Here is a 23290-nt window from a genome sequence, read left to right as displayed (position 1 = left end):
CAGCCCAATTCAGATTTTTTTCTTTCACTAGTTGGTCTTTTGACCAACCAGATCAGCTCTGTAAAGGATCTCAAGTGAAAAGATCTGATGTGATTGGTCAAAAGACCAATTAGTGGGAATAAGATCAGAACCGGGCTTGCCTGTATAAACACAGACTAGGTGGCATGAGGGAAATTATAAATAATTCAAGCTACTAAATAATAAGTTCTCAGATGAACAAATGTGTTTCAGAATTAGACTTATTTTAGTTCTGTATTCAGGACAAAAATAACCAACATTTGAAAATGCCTTTGTTGCTTAATTATACAGGATACAATGACGTCTGTCTGTTCGTGTCAATCAACGCAATCATTTTAAAATGTGTGAAACAATAAATATATCAAATAAACAAACGCATTCAAGGTTGAAATGATATCAGCGAAAGAAACAAATACAATATTTTCCAAAGAAATACCTTCAGCAAAAGTGCATACCGTGCTTCTAACACCACCTGTCGAAAGCACTGGAGGAATATAAATTGAGGGGAATCCATCCGTACCGTGAGGCACGCGCTTCAGTCCTCCTCTAAGCTACACCGTGGCGTGAAGGATAAATTGCTTTTCTCTCCAATGCAATGTCTTTAATCTACGACGCGATTCTTTCCGAAACTCAATGAGGACAGATATGTCTCTACCGCTAACTTGTGGTCTGTAGTATTCTTGAGATATTTCACCAGAATAGCTTGACACGTGCAAATTTAAAGAGATTAAACTTCAGAGTCGCGATGATGGCATCAATAGGGGAGTTCGATCCGCTGAACAACATCGTTCCTGCTACTAAAATAGAAGTTACCGTGTCATGCAGGTAAGGTCATGAATGTATGATGAAATGTAAAATTACAGGACGATGTCTTCTATAAAGTGAAATGTCTTGTATTGAAATTATTTCACAACATGCAATGAGATGTGTGCTAATATTTGATTATCATTATTTAGAGCACATTTTCTGTGTTAACAAGTTACTTAAGTTTGCATACCAAGTTAGATATCGCTTAATTTAGTCAACATTTTTAGAATCTCAAACATCCAGAAGAAGTATGATAAAACTATTGTTTCACCTCTTGCATACCTATTAACCTCTTTCCTGATACACCTTCGAAGGTGTGACAAGATGTGACTGACTGTACATCAGCCCTGTGTAGGCAGTCATAGAGGTGCCAGGCACCAAGACTGGATAATGTTGTGGTGTGGCCATTGATTAATCACCTCAAGCAGGTATAGCCTAAAACCATAAATACAATAGAGCTTGTCTACTCTACATGTGTGGAATGTATATACCCACATTTTGCACCTAATTGTCTTCATGAACATTTCTGCCATTTCTGCCATTATGTCCTCTAAATACAATAGTTCAATAATAAGCAAGCTCCTCTACGTACCTCTGCACACGGCCCGTAATAGCATCTTTTTGCCTGTTGTTGCCCCCTTGGCATCCTTTTCACAGTAAAATGTTTAATCACATCAGTTTGCAGTGTGCATAAAAGCCCTGGCACTGTATATAATATAAAAATCGGTGGGTTATTTAACAATGGATTTAGAAATAAATTCATACAACGACAGATCCAATATGATCTGTACCGGTAAGTACCGTATGTTATAGCTCAGGAAACAAATGGACTAACTGTTTTGGGGAGACAAAATGTGAAGAATGTTCAGCTCTCTAGGTCTCAGCCGTTCCAGTGTTCTCCACAGTAGTACGTGTTTGTTTTCAGACATGTTATTTCCCGGAAAGGTCAGTGGCGAATCACACTGAGACAGATAAATGTTGACGTTGCGAAACCTACGGTACTACTGTACAAAACCAACAGCACATATAGAGGTTTCACAAGGCATCTGACAAACTGACTTGAGTTTACAAGGGGCCTCTAACACTTTGACCAGTGACGTGTGTTCATGAACTGTCAAGTAAGTCTATATCCTACATGAAAAAGAGATGTAGACTGTTAGCAGGTATCTATACCGTATTGTCCCTTCAGGCTGTGCAATGGTCCCTGAGACCTCTGTCACTAACCTGTAGCAACTCATCCTACTGGCCAGGTTACATTCCTCATATCTAATACAGACAGAGAATGTCATACTGTAGTAGTATTTCAAGTCTCACATTTGCTGATCAAGATTGAGAATGTGGATCTGGGATTGTGGTGGCTGTCCGTTTCTCTGTTGGAGAGCGAATTAAGAACATTTCCTCATATGCTGTGCGATTATACACTATTGGCTGAGTGGTCTTTGTCGTCTGTCCTAAAACAAAAATGTCCCTGATGGTCAGAAATCCATGGTCACAACCCCATCCACCACTGGCACCAAACAATAATCCTCCCTGACCCTGAATAATGACTGTATCGGCTGCTGGTGCCTCCTAGGAGATTACTAAGCTTTAATTTAGGATTTCTTCCATGCTTAGAAACAAGAGGATCGTTCTCTGTGAGACACATCTGCAACGTCTCCTCTTATCATATCTAATAGAACATTGCTAGGAGAATACACAATCAGGCACAGCATTGATTTAATTTGTCTGCCTCTCAACAACCCATTTCCTTTATGTGTTTTTTGCACCTGGCAAACTGCCAACCTAAAAGGAAGACCTTTGGAAAACATACCAGCTGTGGGGCAAATGTACCTTAGCTGACTGGTCCAGAGCTCAACAGAGACCCTGTGTCTTTGTCATTTCTTTCATGGGGAATAGTTGTTTCCCCTTTTTATATAATATGAACCATGAACCCAATGGCAGTCACTCAAATAGCGACTATATAGAAATTGTCCCAGGAGGCTGTCCTCATCTGTGGAGGAAAGAGTTGTTTACTACGACTGATAATGTTACAAAACACCAAATGATGGAATTTCTCGTGTGAGAATGGTGTCGAATCCCTCCAAAAGAGTTCCAGACACTTGGAGAATCTATGATGCCAAGGTGCATTGAGGCTGTTCTGGCGGATCGTGGTGGCCCAATGTCCTATTACCACACTTTATGTTGGTTTTTCCATTATTTTGGCAGTTACCTGTATGTAATACATTTTGTTTTGATGAGGGAAAATAACAGGTGTTTAATGTCAAGGTGTTTTCCATGAGAAATGATGTACTAACAAGCAAACAAAGACTTCATAGAAAAATGTTCAAGTGGATGCTGCAGTGACATTGAATAGATTTTATGAGAAATAAATGTCTGATTTAATAGTTATTTCCCCCCCCCTCCTCTCTTTCCCCTGTGTTATTTCCATAGGGATCTTCTGCATGTGGACACATTCTCCAAGTCTGATCCTGGTATGTGTCCTTCTCCTTCATCCTTTTGAATGAATGTTGATAAGAATGTGTGGAATTCCATGGAATTCCATGCGTATGTTCTATCTTTCCAGAATATACTCAAGTAAATGGAATTGGTTTTGTTCAGAGTTAGTTCAGGGACTGGATGTTATGAACATTCCATTAAGCACATTCTTTTATAAAGCCGTTTGTTTTATCCAGATACAGGGCTTGTACAGTTACTGTGTTTCTGTGTAACTGTGTAACCAACGGTTATAGACGAAGACTGTCATGAAAATAAAACTCATCATAACCATTTGAAACGGCTGACTGAAGATTGAGGAGCGGAGAACATCTTGCTATTCGAATGGTTACACGCGTAATTTCTGAGATTTGAAATATGACATTGGAAAAATTACAGAGATTATGGACCTGTGACGTGTAGTCAGTTTTAACATCTGTATTACTCATCATTTACTCCTATCTGTTGGTCTTCAAAGTCAGATCGGTTATCTGTAATGGGTTGCGTGTTGGTGGCAGGGAAGTCAGATCGGTTATCTGTAATGGGTTGCGTGTTGGTGGCAGGGAAGTCAGATCGGTTATCTGTAATGGGTTGCGTGTTGGTGGCAGGGAAGTCAGATCGGTTATCTGTAATGGGTTGCGTGTTGGTGGCAGGGAAGTCAGATCGGTTATCTGTAATGGGTTGCGTGTTGGTGGCAGGGAAGTCAGATCGGTTATCTGTAATGGGTTGCGTGTTGGTGGCAGGGAAGTCAGATCGGTTATCTGTAATGGGGTGCGTGTTGGTGGCAGGGAAGTCAGATCGGTTATCTGTAATGGGTTGCGTGTTGGTGGCAGGGAAGTCAGATCGGTTATCTGTAATGGGTTGTGTGTTGGTGGCAGGGAAGTCAGATCGGTTATCTGTAATGGGTTGCGTGTTGGTGGCAGGGAAGTCAGATCGGTTATCTGTAATGGGTTGCGTGTTGGTGGCAGGGAAGTCAGATCGGTTATCTGTAATGGGTTGTGTGTTGGTGGCAGGGAAGTCAGATCGGTTATCTGTAATGGGTTGTATGTTGGTGGCAGGGAAGTCAGATCGGTTATCTGTAATGGGTTGTGTGTTGGTGGCAGGGAAGTCAGGCGCAGGAGAATCAAACTTGGTATAAACGGAGTTGTTTAATCAGTGCTTCACAAAACTCCAAAACCCAATTGACAAAATAATTTTAAAAAGTGAGTATAAAAACCCGTTGCGCATCAACACATAAAACACAAAACATACAATCAAACCATCTCTGACAAGGACATGAGGGGAAACGGAGGGTTAAATACACATAAAACACAAAACATACAATCAAACCATCTCTGCCAAGGACATGAGGGTTAAATACACATAAAACACAAAACATACAATCAAACCATCTCTGACAAGGACATGAGGGGAAACGGAGGGTTAAATACACAACATGTTATTGATGGGATTGGAACCAGGTGTGAAGGAAGACAAAACAAAACTAATGGAAAATGAAAATGGATCTGTGATGGCTAGAAGGTCGGTGACGTCGACCGCCAAACACCCCTGAACAAGGAGAGGGACCAACATTACCTTATCTGTTCCCTACATCTCAGTTTTTCATAGTTTCTGCTTGACTCAAAGATTTGGTCTCAGAAACACAACCACAGTTGCAGTGTTATCTGTTTGACTGAAGAGTTTCTGATCTGATCAAGAGCCATGTATTTAGAGAGTTGGGACCATAGCGATCCTATTGAATTACAATTATTCTGGTTAGGACATTGGTGTTTCTGCATTATGATGGATTTACATGACACTACAACATTCTATGGCAGCCATGTTAGCTCCACTAACATTACATGGGGGATATTTAAACAATGCTATGTAACTAAATGTCTAGAATTAGAACAATATTCTAAATTGTACAAGTTGGCCCAACTCTATAATTACATGGCTGTGATCTATTTCATGTTTAAACATTTGTTTTTACTCCTGTTCATGGCCTCTCATTTCACTTTGTTTTGAGTGTCGGATTGCTCTTTGCAGTGGGACTCGACTTATAAACTGTACAGGTCACTTTGTTTTGAGTGTACAGGTCACTTTGTTCGGATTGCTCTTTGCAGTGGGACTCGACTTATAAACTGTACAGGTCACTTTGTTTTGAGTGTCGGATTGCTCTTTGCAGTGGGACTAAACTGTACAGGTCACTTTGTTTTATAAACTGTACAGGTCACTTTGTTTTGAGTGTCGGATTGCTCTTTGCAGTGGGACTCGACTTATAAACTGTACAGGTCACTTTGTTTTGAGTGTCGGATTGCTCTTTGCAGTGGGACTCGACTTATAAACTGTACAGGTCACTTTGTTTTGAGTGTCGGATTGCTCTTTGCAGTGGGACTCGACTTATAAACTGTACAGGTCACTTTGTTTTGAGTGTCGGATTGCTCTTTGCAGTGGGACTCGACTTATAAACTGTACAGGTCACTTTGTTTTGAGTGTCGGATTGCTCTTTGCAGTGGGACTCGACTTATAAACTGTACAGGTCACTTTGTTTTGAGTGTCGGATTGCTCTTTGCAGTGGGACTCGACTTATAAACTGTACAGGTCACTTTGTTTTGAGTGTTTGCTTTTTGACTTATAAACTGTACAGGTCACTTTGTTTTGAGTGTCGGATTGCTCTTTGCAGTGGGACTCGACTTATAAACTGTACAGGTCACTTTGTTTTGAGTGTCGGATTGCTCTTTGCAGTGGGACTCGACTTATAAACTGTACAGGTCACTTTGTTTTGAGTGTCGGATTGCTCTTTGCAGTGGGGACTTATAAACTGTACAGGTCACTTTGTTTTTGCATTGCTCTTTGCAGTGGGACTCGACTTATAAACTGTACAGGTCACTTTGTTTTGAGTGTCGGATTGCTCTTTGCAGTGGGACTCGACTTATAAACTATAAACTGTACAGGTCACTTTGTCACTTTGTTTTGAGTGTCGGATTGCTCTTTGCAGTGGGACTCGACTTATAAACTGTACAGGTCACTTTGTTTTGAGTGTCGGATTGCTCTTTGCAGTGGGACTCGACTTATAAACTGTACAGGTCACTTTGTTTTGAGTGTCGGATTGCTCTCTTTGCAGTGGGACTCTTTGCAGTGGGACTTATAAACTGTACAGGTCACTTTGTTTTGAGTGTCGGATTGCAGTGGGACTCTTTGTCACTTTGTTTTGAGTGGGATTGCTCTCAGTGGGACGACTTATAAACTGTACAGGTCACTTTGTTTTGAGTGTCGGATTGCTCTTTGCAGTGGGACTCGACTTATAAACTGTACAGGTCACTTTGTTTTGAGTGTCGGATTGCTCTTTGCAGTGGGACTCGACTTATAAACTGTACAGGTCACTTTGTTTTTGTCGGATTGCTCTTTGCAGTGGGACTTTAAACTGTACAGGTCACTTTGTTTTGTCGGATTGCTCTTTGCAGTGGGACTCGACTTATAAACTGTACAGGTCACTTTGTTTTGAGTGTCGGATTGCTCTTTGCAGTGGGACTCGACTTATAAACTGTACAGGTCACTTTGTTTTGAGTGTCGGATTGCTCTTTGCAGTGGGGACTTATAAACTGTACAGGTCACTTTGTTTTGAGTGTCGGATTGCTCTTTGCAGTGGGACTTTGCAGTGGGACTTATAAACTGTACAGGTCACTTTGTTTTGAGTGTCGGATTGCTCTTTGCAGTGGGTCGACTTATAAACTGTACAGGTCACTTTGTTTTGAGTGTCGGATTGCTCTTTGCAGTGGGACTCGACTTATAAACTGTACAGGTCACTTTGTTTTGAGTGTCGGATTGCTCTTTGCAGTGGGACTCGACTTATAAACTGTACAGGTCACTTTGTTTTGAGTGTCGGATTGCTCTTTGCAGTGGGACTCGACTTATAAACTGTACAGGTCACTTTGTTTTGAGTGTCGGATTGCTCTTTTGCAGTGGGACTCTTTGCACTTATAAACTGTACAGGTCACTTTGTTTTGAGTGTCGGATTGCTCTTTGCAGTGGGACTCGACTTATAAACTGTACAGGTCACTTTGTTTTGAGTGTCGGATTGCTCTTTGCAGTGGGACTCGACTTATAAACTGTCACTTTGTTTTACAGGTCACTTTGTCACTTTGTTTTGAGTGTCGGATTGCTCTTTGCAGTGGGACTCGACTTATAAACTGTACACGGATTGCTCTTTGCAGTGGGAGACTTATAAACTGTACAGGTCACTTTGTTTTGAGTGTCGGATTGCTCTTTGCAGTGGGACTCGACTTATAAACTGTACAGGTCACTTTGTTTTGAGTGTCGGATTGCTCTTTGCAGTGGGGATATAAACTGTACAGGTCACTTTGTTTTTGCGGATTGCTCTTTGCAGTGGGACTCGACTTATAAACTGTACAGGTCACTTTGTTTTGAGTGTCGGATTGCTCTTTGCAGTGGGACTCGACTTATAAACTGTACAGGTCACTTTGTTTTGAGTGTCGGATTGCTCTTTTGTCACTCTTTGCAGTGGGACTCGACTTATAAACTGTACAGGTCACTTTGTTTTGAGTGTCGGATTGCAGTGGGACTCTTATAAACTTGTCACTTTGTTTTGAGTGGGATTGCTCTTTGCAGTGGGACTCGACTTATAAACTGTACAGGTCACTTTGTTTTGAGTGTCGGATTGCTCTTTGCAGTGGGACTCGACTTATAAACTGTACAGGTCACTTTGTTTTGAGTGTCGGATTGCTCTTTGCAGTGGGACTCGACTTATAAACTGTACAGGTCACTTTGTTTTGAGTGTCGGATTGCTCTTTGCAGTGGGACTCGACTTATAAACTGTACAGGTCACTTTGTTTTGAGTGTCGGATTCCTCTTTGCAGTGGGACTCGACTTAAACTGTACAGGTCACTTTGTTTTGAGTGTCGGATTGCTCTTTGCAGTGGGACTCGACTTAAACTGTACAGGTCACTTTGTTTTGAGTGTCGGATTGCTCTTTGCAGTGGGACTCGACTTATAAACTGTACAGGTCACTTTGGAACTCAGGAATGAAATAACCCTCTATTTGGCCGACATTTTGTTCCATTCTTCAAATGCCTGATACAATGCAGAAATTATTCCTGCTCTAGTGTTGCTTGGTGAACGCTACTGTATGTTGGTCAACAGTCTGTCAGGTTGGGGTCAGAACAGGGTGACGGCTTTGAGCTGACATGACAGGGCTCATGGAGCTGGATGTCACTACAGCAAGCCCACAGAATCAGAGACACCATGGGGCTCTGATGAAGGTGCACATTAGCAACAGGAACAGCCCCACCAAGGTACTCAGAGATTGGGGTCTTTGATTATGAGTTTAGTGGTCCTTAATTGATTTAGGCCGCTGGTGCAGGTGCTCTGCCTAATCTCCAACTAGTTGAGAATGTGAAATGTGATATGGATGTTTTTCCTCTTCTAGTTTGTGCTATCAACTAACCAATCACATAGATTACACCTGCTTTGTGTTTGTGTGCATGTGGGTTTGTGTGCATGTGTGTTTGTGTAAATAGAAGAATATGCTCTGAACTCATAGTAATAGAACTTTGTTCTTGTACCAATTCTTTGCCCGGGCTCTCTTTGCTATGAGAAGTTAATTAGATTGTTGCCTGCTCGTGTGTCCATGATTGAATTACCTTGTGCTTTGTCTATGTACCTATGCAATTACCCATGTGTGTCTAAGTGCTTTATGTTGTGTGTGTGTGTGTTATGCTATTTAAATTTGATGTTAATTTTTGGCTGACCCCAATTATTCGACTGGTCGATTGTTTGGTCGACAGGCTGTTGATCGATCAAGTTTTCTTTTAGTCGAGCAGTAGCATATCTACAGTGCATTGGGAAAGTATTCAGACCTCTTGACGTTGTGTTACGTTTGCAGCCCTTTTCTAAAATGGATTAAATAAAACATGTCCTCAGCAATCTACACACAACACCCCATAATGACAAAGCAAAACAAAACATTTGGGAAATTTTTGCAAATGTATTTTTTTTTAAACACGGAAATATCTTATTTACCTAAGTATTCAGACCCTTTGCTATGAGACTTGTAATTGAGCTCAGGTGCATCTTGTTTCCATTGATCATGTTGAAATGAAATGTTTCTATAACTTAATTGGAGTTACTTGTGGTAAATTCAATTGACTGGACATGATTTGGAAAGGCACACACCTATCTATATAAGGTCCCACAGTTGACAGTACATGTCAGAGCAAAAGTCATGAGGTTGAAGAAATTGTCCGTAGAGCTCCAAGACAGGATTATGCTGAGGCACAGATCTGGGGAAGGGTACCTGACAGTTCTTAACTATGTTGACACCATTTACCAGAATGCAGCAGCCACTGTTCCCTTGATGCCATCTACCATAGTTTCATTACAGGTGACAAATATTTGTATTTCATTTTTGTTGGTACCTTCTATCCCTTTTTTCTCCCCAATTTCATGATGTCCAATTGGTAGTTAGGACAAGACTAACGCTGAAACACCTGTACGGACTTAGAGGCAGAGATCCATGCATCCTCCGAAACACGACCCTGCCAAGCCGCACTGCTTCTTGACACACTGCTCACTTAACCTGGAAGCCACGCACACCAATGTGTCAGAAGAAACACCATATATTTGGCGACCGAAGTCAGCGTGCGTGTGCCCAGCAACCACAATGAGTCACTAGAGCGCGATGGTACAAGGACATCCTTGCCGACCAAACCCTCCCCTAACCTGGACGATGCTGGGCAAGTTGTGTGCCGCCTCATGGATCTCCCGGTCACGGCCAGCTGCGACACAGCCTGGGATCAAACCTGCGTCTGTAGTGTATCCTCTAGCATTGCGATGCAGTACGTTAGACTGCTGCGCCACTCGGGAGGCCTGTGCAGATGTTTTTCATCGGCAGGGACTGAGGGACTAGTTAGGATTGAGGGAAAGATGAATGGAGCAAAGTACAGAGATCCTTGATGAAACCTGCTCCAGAGCGCCCAGGACATCGGCCTTGGGCGAAGGTTCACCTTCCAACAGAGCAATGACCTTAAGCACACAGCCATGACAACACAGGAGTGGCTTCGGGACAAATCTCTGAATGTCCTTGAGTGGCCCAGCCAAACCCCAGACTTGAACTCAATTGAACAGCTCTGGATAGACCTGATGAAAGTTGTGCAGCAACGCTCCCCATCCAACCTGACAGAGCTTGAGAGGATCTGCAGAGAAGAATGGAAGAAACTCCCCAAATACAAGTGTGCCAAGCTTGTAGCGTCATACCCAAGAAGACTTGAGGTTGTAATCGCTACCAAAGGTGCTTCAACAAGTACTAAGCAAAGGGTCTGAATACTTATGGAAATGTAATATTTCAGTTTTTTATTTTGAATACATTTAATAAACCTGTTTTCTGTTTTGTCATTAGGGGTATTGTGGGTAGATTGATGATTTAAACAAATCCATTTTAGAATAAGGTTGTAACGTAGCAAAATGTGGAAAAGTCAAGGGGTCTGAATAGTTTCCGAAAGCCCTGTAAATTGGCATTCCACACAAGGTTGCCAAATCCTCGCCTATTACCAGCAACTTCAGGAGAGCAACGGTAGAATCTGCTAAAACCAGCAGGAGCGAGAGGAGGACGGTCAGGTCGGTCAGGTTAAGGTTTTTCTCTTGTGGTTATCTTGATCTCTGGCTTCCTCTTGAGTCATTTGCGTCTTATTTCATCAGTGTGCTTTAAGCATCAGACGAGCTCAATACATATATTTATTTTAGTATAACACAACAAAAAAACACACCTTATGGGAAAAAAATAACATTTTAAAATGTTGACCAATCGATTTGTCGAAAGAATAGATGACGTTCAGTTGACCAAACTTTTTTTTAGCCGGGGACAGCCCTAGTGTTCATGAATCTATTTTAGAAACCAGAAACTGTTTCAGTTATTCAGAATACAGTATGTTATTGGCCATGGCCTTTTTTTTTGTCATGGACTTTAGTCTGTCATGGACAGTGCTGTCAAAGTGTTGTATGAATTCCACCAAGATGCTCATGGATTTGTATGGAGGTTGATTAACATAACCAGGGGTTTGGTGGAGAGGACGTTTCCCATGGACTCATAGTCACTCTTTATATCCGTATGATCCAGGCTAACCTAAATATATTCTAGGCATGTGTGTCCTTTAACCCAAGCATGGACTACCCTTGAGGAGATGAAAACTGCTCTCACAAATTCCTCTCACTGAAATCCATTCCATATTGTGATTGCTTCTTAGAGTTGGATCCTGAAAAGAATTTGAGTTCTGAGTATAATCTCTTTGATTGGCATGCGATATACATAATGTGATGTATGAGATATGTCCTTTGTTTTAGAGCACTTCACTGTTCTGTATACTGCACTTCTTTGCAGTTTGGAGGTCCTTGTGTGGCTCAGATGGTAGAGCATGTTGCTTGCAACTCTAGAGTTGTGGGTTCGATTCCAATGGGGGACTAGTACAAAAATGTATGTACTCATTACTGTAAATCCCTGTAGATAAGAGTGTATACTAAATGTAAAAAATTATAATGCTTTAACCTCTCTCCAAAATAGTTAAACGTCAGTCTCATTTTGCATAATAGTAAATTGGTCAGAATGAGACAATTGCTTTCCATAGCTTACAATAGCTGATCTGTATGACTCAAGTAGTTGAACTCCCACACCGATGCAGAACCACGAGACTCCTCAATATGAAGTAGTAAGCGGTTAAGAGCATTGGGGCAATAACTGAACGGTCGTTGGTTCAAATCCCCGAACCGATTAGTTAACTAATCTGTCAATGTGACCTTGAGCAAGGCATGTAACTGTAATTTGTACTGTAAGTCGCTCTGGATAAAATAGAAATGTAGGCAGTGTGGAAAAAAACTATTTCCTCCGATGTGCATAACCTTCTCTGTCTATTTTAGAAAGGAAGGTACTAAAGGACTGCTTCCCTGCTGAGATCATTCCCCGAAAAGTAATTTAAGCAGGTCTACCACAAACCCATTATTCCATCCATTAAGTTATACTCCCTGATTGAGGCTTGGAAACGCCAGTCCCTGCCGTGGATGTAATTAAGATCCTAATGTTGTACGTTCATTTATTAAATCTTATTAAGCCACTCAAGGAGCTTTTCAAAAAGGTCATATTTTAATAGGAGTTGTATAGGTCTCCCCAGCAGATTAATATAAAAGCTGCAATTTCACCCACACTGACTATCATTAATCATTGTTTACCATGGCTCTTTTAACTAAGAATTTCTCTTCTCTTTCAGAATCATGACACAGCTAAAATGTACCCTTTCTAGCCACCTAAGCCACCATCTCATTGGCAGCCGTATATATGCATACTACACTCAGAACTACCTTACAGGTGACACACAACATTACTGCCATCAACCATGTGGTTTATGATATAAAAGAAGATGGGCTACTGGTTATTTTACTGGTCCTTTACAACACATGTTATCTAACAGGTTTTAAAGAACTGACATTGACTGTAGACCAAGATATCCGTCTATACTCCCAGTCCATTTCCAACACAATGCCTTGACCTGGGATATTGACGTGGATGTATCTTCTCAGTAGCGCATTTGTTATAAAAATATATATTTTTTATTAGTGTTTGTTTACGTAATATAACCATATACAATTTCAGTAGCACATGTCTTAGACTGATGGGGTGTGCCATACCCACAGCCTCCACAATGGATCAGTCCACTCAGACAGGCCTCCACAATGGATCAGTCCACTCAGACAGGCCTCCACAATGGATCAGTCCACTCAGACAGGCCTCCACAATGGATCAGTCCACTCAGACAGGCCTCCACAATGGATCAGTCCACTCAGACAGGCCTCCACAATGGATCAGTCCACTCAGACAGGCCTCCACAATGGATCAGTCCACTCAGACAGGCCTCCACAATGGATCAGTCCACTCAGACAGGCCTCCACAATGGATCAGTCCACTCAGACAGGCCTCCACAATGGATCAGTCCACTCAGACAGGCCTCCACAATGGATCAGTCCACTCAGACAGGAGCCACATCAGACAGGTCTTGTACACTGTGATTTTTATTTTATGCTACTGCTCGACTAAAGAAATCTCAGTCGACCAACAGCCTATCGAACAAACAATGGACCAGTCAACTAAATGGAGTCAGCCCTAGTGTGTGTCTCCTCTGTTTCAAGGTTGTGATGTGTCAACTATAAGGACTCAGAAGTGTCACTCATAACTGCCATTGTCCCTATGTGTGCAGACTGGTGGTGTTTCTGTGACCTTGTTAAAACAGATCCCTGCTAGGGTTTAGGGGGTTCCACACTTGATTCATTCAGGGTCAGCCCCCCCCCCCTATCCTCTCTCCTAAACCCTATCCTCCCTCCTAAATTGCTGTTAGAGAGATTTAGGGGGGATTTCTCACAGTCGAGTCCTGAAACCTGCAGCGTAGCCCTCAATCCGTGACCGGCTTGATGTGTTTGAGTGAATAATTTCTCCCTCTGTCTGCCAAGCAAACATATTCCTCCTCTCTTTGGTTCCTCACTACATCTTCTTGTGTTCCTCATAGCAAGCAGCTTTTATGCAATGCCCACAAGTAAGGAGGTTTTAGGCCTGATCCAGTGTGATTATTTGTGCAAGGCAAATCCAAAACCCAGCCTATGGCAATCAACAGTGTAATAAAACATCCATGTGACTATGTATCATTCATCATAGACCACAAAAGTACCCTCTGCTTACTTCAACTTGATTCACACTCTGATAAATTAACAGTGTGAAGAATATTGTCTGGTATTTTGCCCTTTTGCATGCATTTTAGACAGGATGATGTAATGCACTGTCCAGCCTAATGTAATGCACTGTCCAGCCTAATGTAATGCACTGTCCAGCCTAATGTAATGCACTGTCCAGCCTAATGTAATGCACTGTCCAGCCTAATGTAATGCACTGTCCAGCCTAATGTAATGCACTGTCCAGCCTAATGTAATGCACTGTCCAGCCTAATGTAATGCACCGTCAGCCTAATGTAATGCACAGTCAGCCTAATGTAATGCACCGTCAGCCTAATGTAATGCACCGTCAGCCTAATGTAATGCACCGTCAGACTAATGTAATGCACCGTCAGCCTAATGTAATGCACCGTCAGCCTAATGTAATGCACTGTCCAGCCTAATGTAATGCACTGTCCAGCCTAATGTAATGCACCGTCAGCCTAATGTAATGCACCGTCAGCCTAATGTAATGCACCGTCAGCCTAATGTAATGCACCGTCAGCCTAATGTAATGCACCGTCAGCCTAATGTAATGCACCGTCAGCCTAATGTAATGCACTGTCCAGCCTAATGTAATGCACTGTCCAGCCTAATGTAATGCACTGTCAGCCTAATGTAATGCACTGTCAGCCTAATGTAATGCACTGTCCAGCCTAATGTAATGCACTGTCCAGCCTAATGTAATGCACTGTCCAGCCTAATGTAATGCACTGTCCAGCCTAATGTAATGCACCGTCAGCCTAATGTAATGCACCGTCAGCCTAATGTAATGCACCGTCAGCCTAATGTAATGCACTGTCCAGCCTAATGTAATGCACTGTCCAGCCTAATGTAATGCACTGTCCAGCCTAATGTAATGCACTGTCCAGCCTAATGTAATGCACTGTCCAGCCTAATGTAATGCACTGTCAGCCTAATGTAATGCACCGTCAGCCTAATGTAATGCACCGTCAGCCTAATGTAATGCACAGTCAGCCTAATGTAATGCACCGTCAGCCTAATGTAATGCACTGTCCAGCCTAATGTAATGCACTGTCAGCTAGACTTGTGATGGGTGTCTTTTCAGATCTAATAGGAAGTCTGCATGTATTTTTGTATTACTTTGCCAACCTATTTTCTACACGACAATAAGCTCTGTTGTACAATAGATATAATCGTGAACTTTTTATTGGCTACCTCAACACTCAGCATAATTGGATTCAATAGTAAGGCTGATTGAATTGAAGTTCTGTTCACCTGGTTACCTGATCCTGAAGCCAAAGGAGAAAAGGATCAGGTAACTTTGGGTTTGGCTCTGCTGTATCCCACCAGATGGGCTGTCCTCTCCCAGTCACCTTCCATAAAGCAAACAATCAATCTGCTGCTGGGAGTTAGGTTAAGGGTTGGGCGATATCCAGATGTTCATACCATTTCTGTACCTACCGGCATACGGTATTACTGAATGTGCACACAAGGGGGCACTATTTCTAATTTGTGGAAGCACAAAACAATTTAGTCAACAGGAATCTTGATCCAGGAGGGGGGTTTGAATGTCTCTTCTGTAACCAAGAAGCTTCATCTTAACATCTCTAGCCACTTAGCTGGCAAGTTAGCAAACCACATTTTAAATTATACGGTATAAACTATATATCGTCCAAGCCTACTCAGGCTGTGGGCTTTCTCATCTTTCCTCAAATGTAGATTCATCTAAAGGAGTACTAGTTTCTGGAATCCTACGGAATATCACAGGTCAAGGAAGCACTTCTTATCTCCTTTGAATGATTCGCTCCATGCTGTTGTTCAAATGCTGTTTCTGCAAGGCACCCCGATAGCTGTTTACTTTGTTGACTGACCAGAGATACATATTTTAATGGGCTGCACTGCTAGGAGCTAACTGTGGCTCCAGCACACCCTGTTAGCTTTTAGAATTAGACTACAGGGCACTACTGTGAACTCTCATAGCTCTGCCTTGACTAAGTCTGTCTCAATCTCACTTACTGTCCTCTGACATGCTTACAAACACAGAGGCAACTTGGGTAGACAGATTATTCTTTGCATCTTGACTGGCTGGATCAACCCTTGGTATGGAAAATGCACCGCCCTTGGCCACAAAGCGCTACAGAGGGTGGTGCATCACTGGGGCAGAGCTCCCTGCCATCAAGGACCTCTATATCAGAGGGTGGTGCGGACGGCACAGTACATCACTGGGGCAGAGCTCCCTGCCATCCAGGACCTCTATACCAGGCAGTGTTTTAAGGAAGGCTCAAAAAATCGCCAAAGACTCCAGCCACATAAGTCATAGACTGTTCACTCTGCCAAGGTCTGACAAACCGTACTAGTGCATAGGCTCTCAGACCAACAGGCTCTGAGACAGCTTCGACCCCCAAGCCATAGACTGTTCACTCTGCCAAGGTCTGACAAACCGTACTGGTGCATAGGCTCTCAGACCAACAGGCTCTGAGACAGCTTCGACTCCCAAGCCATAAGACTGCTAAATAGCCAGATCGTTAAGTAGTCAATTATGGGACCCAAACCATCTGTACCAACTATCTTGCACTGACCCTACGCACACTCACTAGACTTTATAGACACCATGCACACGCGCACACACACACACACACACACACACACGTACACACACACACACGTACACACACACACACACATACATACATACATACATACATACATACATACATACATACATACATACATACATACATACATACATACATACATACATACATACATACATACGGTCCCATACAAAACCAACATACATACATACATACATACATACACGGTCCCATACAAAACCAACAAACATTCACGTTTACCACACACTTTTACACTCATCATATGCTGCTGCTACTCTGTTTTATTTTACTCTTATTATTATCTAGCCTGATGTCTAGTTATTTTACCCTGCCTTCATGTTCATACAGTTGAAGTTGGAAGTTTACATACGCCTCAGTTTTAATCACAATTCCTAACATTTAATGCTAGTAAAAATTCCCTGTCTTAGGTCAGTTAGGATCACCACTTTATTTTAAGAATGTCAAATGTCAGAATAATAGTAGAGAGAATGATTTATTTCAGATTTTATTTCCTTCATCACATTCCCAGTGGGTCAGAAGTTTACTTTCACTCTATTAGTATTTGGTATCATTGCCTTTAAATTGTTTAACTTGGGTCAAACATTTCGGGTAGACTTCCACAAGTTTCCAACAACAAGTTAGGTACATTTTGGCTCATTCCTCCTGACAGAGCTGGTGTAACTGAGTCAGGTTTGTAGGCCTCGTTGCTCGCACACGCTTTTTCAGTTCTGCCCTCAAATTGTCTATAGGATTGAGGTCAGGGCTTTGTGATGGCCACTTCAATACCTTGACATTGTTGTCCTTAAGCCGTTTTGCCACAACTTTGGAAGTATGCTTGGGGTCATTGACCATTTGGAAGACCCATTTGCGACCAAGCTTTAACTTCCTGACTGATGTTTTGAGATGTTGCTTCAATATATCCACATAATTGTCCTGCCTCATGATGCCATCTATTTTGTGAAGAGCACCAGTCCCTCCTGCAGCAAAGCCCCCCCACTACATGATGCTGCCACCCCCGGGCTTCACGGTTGGGATGGTATTCTTTGGCTTGCAAGTCTCCCCCTTTTTCCTCAACATTGCGCTGGTCGTTATCAGACCAGAGGACATTTCTCCAAAAAGTACGAACTTTGTCCCCATGTGCAGTTGCAAACTGCAGTCTGGCTTTTTTTATGGCGGTTTTGGAGCAGTGGCTTCTTCCTTGAAGAGCGGCCTTTCAGGTTATGTCGATATAGGACTCGTTTTACTGTGGATATAGATACTTTTGTACCTGTTTCCTCCAGCATCTTCACAAGGTCCTTTGCTGTTGTTCTGGGATGGATTTGCGCTTTTCGCACCAAAGTACGTTCATCTCTAGGAGACAGAACGCGTCTCCTTCCTGAGCGGTATGACGACTGCGTGGTCCCATGGTGTTTATATTTGCTTACTATTGTTTGTCTGTAAAATATTTGCTTACTAATAATCTGTCTGTAAACAATTGTTGGAAAAATGACTTATGCCATGCACAAAGTAGATGTCCTAACCATCTTGCCAAAACTATAGTTTGTTAACAAGAAATTTGTGGAGTGGTTGAAAAGAGTTTTAATGACTCCAACCTAAGTGTATACCTTATTATCTATTCTGATGCATAGTTACTTTACCCTGCCTTCATGTACATATCTACCTCCAATACATTATTATTATTATCTATCCTGATGCGTAGTCACTTTACCCTGCCTTCATGTACATATCTACCTCAAATACATTATTATTATTACCTATTCTGATGCCTAGTCACTTTACCCTGCCTTCATGTACATATCTACCTCAAAGATAACTGTGTAGTCTAGAGCGATTTTCTAGGTTAGCTAGCCAGCTATTGTCGTTCTTTTAACGCAACGTAACGTAAACAACACTACTAGCTAGCCAGCTAGCCCCCGAATAGCAGCACTGCAGAAACTATTACACTCAACGGAACGACTTGATTAGTGTAGTGTCAACAACGCACCCACTGCCAGCTAGCCTACTTCAGCAGTACTGTATCATAATTATTCATTTTAGTCAATAAGATTCTTGCTACGTAGCTTAACTTTCTGAACATTCGAGATGTGTAGTCCACTTGTCATTCCAATCTCCTTTGCATTAGCGTAGCCTCTTCTGTAGCCTGTCAACTATGTGTCTGTTTATCCCTGTTCTCTCCTCTCTGCACAGACCATACAAACGCTCCACACCGCGTGGCCGCGGCCACCCTAATCTGGTGGTCCCAGCGCGCACGACCCACGCGGAGTTCCAGGTCTCCGGTAGCCTCTGGAACTGCCGATCTGCGGTCAACAAGGCAGAGTTCATCTCAGCCTATGCCTCCCTCCAGTCCCTCGACTTCTTGGCACTGACGGAAACTTGGATCACCACAGACAACACTGCTACTCCTACTGCTCTCTCTTCGTCTGCCCACGTGTTCTTGCACACCCCGAGAGCTTCTGGTCAGCGGGGTGGTGGCACCGCGATCCTCATCTCTCCCAAGTGGTCATTCTCTCTTTCTCCCCTTACCCATCTGTCTATCGCCTCCTTTGAATTCCATGCTGTCACAGTTACCAGCCCTTTCAAGCTTAACATCCTTATCATTTATCGCCCTCCAGGTTCCCTCGGAGAGTTCATCAATGAGCTTGATGCCTTGATAAGCTCCTTTCCTGAGGACGGCTCACCTCTCACAGTTCTGGGCGACTTTAACCTCCCCACGTCTACCTTTGACTCATTCCTCTCTGCCTCCTTCTTTCCACTCCTCTCCTCTTTTGACCTCACCCTCTCACCTTCCCCCCCTACTCACAAGGCAGGCAATACACTCGACCTCATCTTTACTAGATGCTGTTCTTCCACTAACCTCATTGCAACTCCCCTCCAAGTCTCCGACCACTACCTTGTATCCTTTTCCCTCTCGCTCTCATCCAACACCTCCCACACTGCCCCTACTCATTTATCACTCCAGTGTTATTCTGCAAAACTGTATTATTCGCCTACCTCCTCATGCCTTTTGCACACATTGTATATAGACTGCCCATTTTTTTCTACTGTGTTATTGACTTGTTAATTGTTTATTCCATGTGTAACTCTGTGTTGTCTGTTCACACTGCTATGCTTTATCTTGGCCAGGTCGCAGTTGCAAATGAGAACTTGTTCTCAACTAGCCTACCTGGTTAAATAAAGGTGAAATAAAATAAAATAAAATAAAAAACTTGGATAGTATCGCGCAGTCCCAACCTTCGCTCTCTCTCCCCCGCTACTCTCTCCTCTTCCATCCTATCAAACCTTCTCCAACCTATCTCCTGATTCTGCCTCCTCAACCCTCCTCTCCTCCCTCTCTGCATCCTTTGACTCTCTATGTCCCCTATCCTCCAGGCCGGCTCGGTCCTCCCCTCCCGCTCCGTGGCTCGATGACTCATTGCGAGCTCACAGAACAGGGTTCCGGGCAGCCGAGCGGAAATGGAGGAAAACTCGCCTCCCTGCGGACCTGGCATCCTTTCACTCCCTCCTCTCTACATTTTCCTCCTCTGTCTCTGCTGCTAAAGCCACTTTCTACCACGCTAAATTCCAAGCATCTGCCTCTAACCCTAGGAAGCTCTTTGCCACCTTCTCCTCCCTCCTGAATCCTCCTCCCTCCCCCCCCCCCCTCCTCCCTCTGCAGATGACTTCGTCAACCATTTTGAAAAGAAGGTTGACGACATCCGATCCTCGTTTGCTAAGTCAAACGACACCGCTGGTTCTGCTCACACTGCCCTACCCTGTGCTCTGACCTCTTTCTCCCCTCTCTCTCCAGATGAAATCTCGCGTCTTGTGACGGCCGGCCGCCCAACAACCTGCCCGCTTGACCCTATCCCCTCCTCTCTTCTCCAGACCATTTCCGGAGACCTTCTCCCTTACCTCACCTCGCTCATCAACTCATCCCTGACCGCTGGCTACGTCCCTTCCGTCTTCAAGAGAGCGAGAGTTGCACCCCTTCTGAAAAAACCTACACTCGATCCCTCCGATGTCAACAATTACAGACCAGTATCCCTTCTTTCTTTTCTCAAACTCTTGAACGTGCCGTCCTTGGCCAGCTCTCCCGCTATCTCTCTCTGAATGACCTTCTTGATCCAAATCAGTCAGGTTTCAAGACTAGTCATTCACCTGAGACTGCTCTCCTCTGTATCACGGAGGCGCTCCGTACTGCTAAAGCTAACTCTCTCTCCTCTGCTCTCATCCTTCTAGATCTATCGGCTGCCTTCGATACTGTGAACCATCAGATCCTCCTCTCCACCCTCTCCGAGTTGGGCATCTCCGGCGCGGCCCACGCTTGGATTGCGTCCTACCTGACAGGTCGCTCCTACCAGGTGGCGTGGCGAGAATCTGTCTCCTCACCACGCGCTCTCACCACTGGTGTCCCCCAGGGCTCTGTTCTAGGCCCTCTCCTATTCTCGCTATACACCAAGTCACTTGGCTCTGTCATAACCTCACATGGTCTCTCCTATCATTGCTATGCAGACGACACACAACTAATCTTCTCCTTTCCCCCTTCTGATGACCAGGTGGCGAATCGCATCTCTGCATGTCTGGCAGACATATCAGTGTGGATGACGGATCACAACCTCAAGCTGAACCTCGGCAAGACTGAGCTGCTCTTCCTCCCGGGGAAGGACTGCCCGTTCCATGATCTCGCCATCACGGTTGACAACTCCATTGTGTCCTCCTCCCAGAGCGCCAAGAACCTTGGCGTGATCCTGGACAACACCCTGTCGTTCTCAACCAACATCAAGGCGGTGGCCCGTTCCTGTAGGTTCATGCTCTACAACATCCGCAGAGTACAACCCTGCCTCACACAGGAAGCGACGCAGGTCCTAATCCAGGCACTTGTCATCTCCCGTCTGGATTACTGCAACTCGCTGTTGGCTGGGCTCCCTGCCTGTGCCATTAAACCCCTTCAACTCATCCAGAACGCCGCAGCCCGTCTGGTGTTCAACCTTCCCAAGTTCTCTCACGTCACCCCGCTCCTCCGTTCTCTCCACTGGCTTCCAGTTGAAGCTCGCATCCGCTACAAGACCATGGTGCTTGCCTACGGAGCTGTGAGGGGAACGGCACCTCAGTACCTCCAGGCTCTGATCAGGCCCTACACCCAAACAAGGGCACTGCGTTCATCCACCTCTGGCCTGCTCGCCTCCCTACCACTGAGGAAGTACAGCTCCCGCTCAGCCCAGTCAAAACTGTTCGCTGCTCTGGCCCCCCAATGGTGGAACAAACTCCCTCACGACGCCAGGACAGCGGAGTCAATCACCACCTTCCGGAGACACCTGAAACCCCACCTCTTTAAGGAATACCTAGGATAGGATAAGTAATCCCTCTCACCCCCCCCCTTTAAGATTTAGATGCACTATTGTAAAGTGACTGTTCATAAGGTGAATGCACCAATTTGTAAGTCGCTCTGGATAAGAGCGTCTGCTAAATGACTTAAATGTAATGTAAAATGTAAATACCTTATTATTATTACCTATTCTGATGCCTAGTCACTTTACCCTGCCTTCATGTACATATCTACCTCAAATGCCTTGTACCTCTGCACATTGATCTGGGACTAGTACTCCCTGTATATAGCTCCACATTGATCTGGTACTGGTACTCCCTGTATATAGCTCCACATTGATCTGGGACTCCCTGTATATAGCTCCACATTGATCTGGGACTCCCTGTATATAGCTCCACATTGATCTGGTACTGGTACTCCCTGTATATAGCTCCACATTGATCTGGTACTGGTACTCCCTGTATATAGCTCCACATTGATCTGGTACTGGTACTCCCTGTATATAGCTCCACATTGATCTGGTACTGGTACTCCCTGTATATAGCTCCACATTGATCTGTTACTGGTTCTCCCTGTATATAGCTCCACATTGATCTGGTACTGGTTCTCCCTGTATATAGCTCCACATTGATCTGGTACTGGTACTCCCTGTATATAGCTCCACATTGATCTGGTACTGGTACTCCCTGTATATAGCTCCTGTATATAGCTCCACATTGATCTGGTACTGGTACTCCCTGTATATAGCTCCACATTGATCTGGTACTGGTACTCCCTGTATATAGCTCCACATTGATCTGGTACTGGTACTCCCTGTATATAGCTCCACATTGATCTGGTACTGGTCCCTGTATATAGCTCCACATTGATCTGGTACTGGTACTTCCTGTATATAGCTCCACATTGATCTGGTACTCTTCCTGTATATAGCTCCACATTGATCTGGTACTGGTTCCTGTATATAGCTCCACATTGATCTGGTACTCCCTGTATATAGCTCCACATTGATCTGGTACTGGTACTTCCTGTATATAGCTCCACATTGATCTGGTACTGGTACTTCCTGTATATAGCTCCACATTGATCTGGTACTGGTACTTCCTGTATATAGCTCCACATTGATCTGGTACTGGTACTTCCTGTATATAGCTCCATCTTGATACATTGATCTGGTACTCCCTGTATATAGCTCCACATTGATCTGGTACTGTATATAGCTCCACATTGATCTGGTACTCCCTGTATATAGCTCCACATTGATCTGGTACTGGTACTTCCTGTATATAGCTCCACATTGATCTGGTACTCCCTGTATATAGCTCCATTCTTGTGTTACTATTTTAGATCTGCTATGAGCAGCAATTGC

General features: G+C 43.7%; 1 protein-coding gene across 1 annotated transcript in view; it reads left to right on the top strand.

The window, feature by feature from the left end:
- The first annotated feature begins 582 nt into the window (after nucleotides 1–582).
- The window catches only part of LOC124032330 (copine-9-like), a 77711-nt gene continuing 55003 nt past the window's right edge, over nucleotides 583–23290 (top strand). The window contains exons 1-2 of the mRNA XM_046344648.1: nucleotides 583–843; nucleotides 3256–3296. Coding sequence (XP_046200604.1) covers nucleotides 764–843; nucleotides 3256–3296 — 121 coding nt within the window. The 5' untranslated portion in view covers nucleotides 583–763. The remainder of the gene's footprint in view (nucleotides 844–3255; nucleotides 3297–23290) is intronic.

Source organism: Oncorhynchus gorbuscha, linkage group LG03 (genome assembly GCF_021184085.1).
Source record: "Oncorhynchus gorbuscha isolate QuinsamMale2020 ecotype Even-year linkage group LG03, OgorEven_v1.0, whole genome shotgun sequence".
NCBI classification, from domain to species: domain Eukaryota; kingdom Metazoa; phylum Chordata; class Actinopteri; order Salmoniformes; family Salmonidae; genus Oncorhynchus; species Oncorhynchus gorbuscha.
This window is presented reverse-complemented; position numbering and strand designations above follow the sequence as displayed.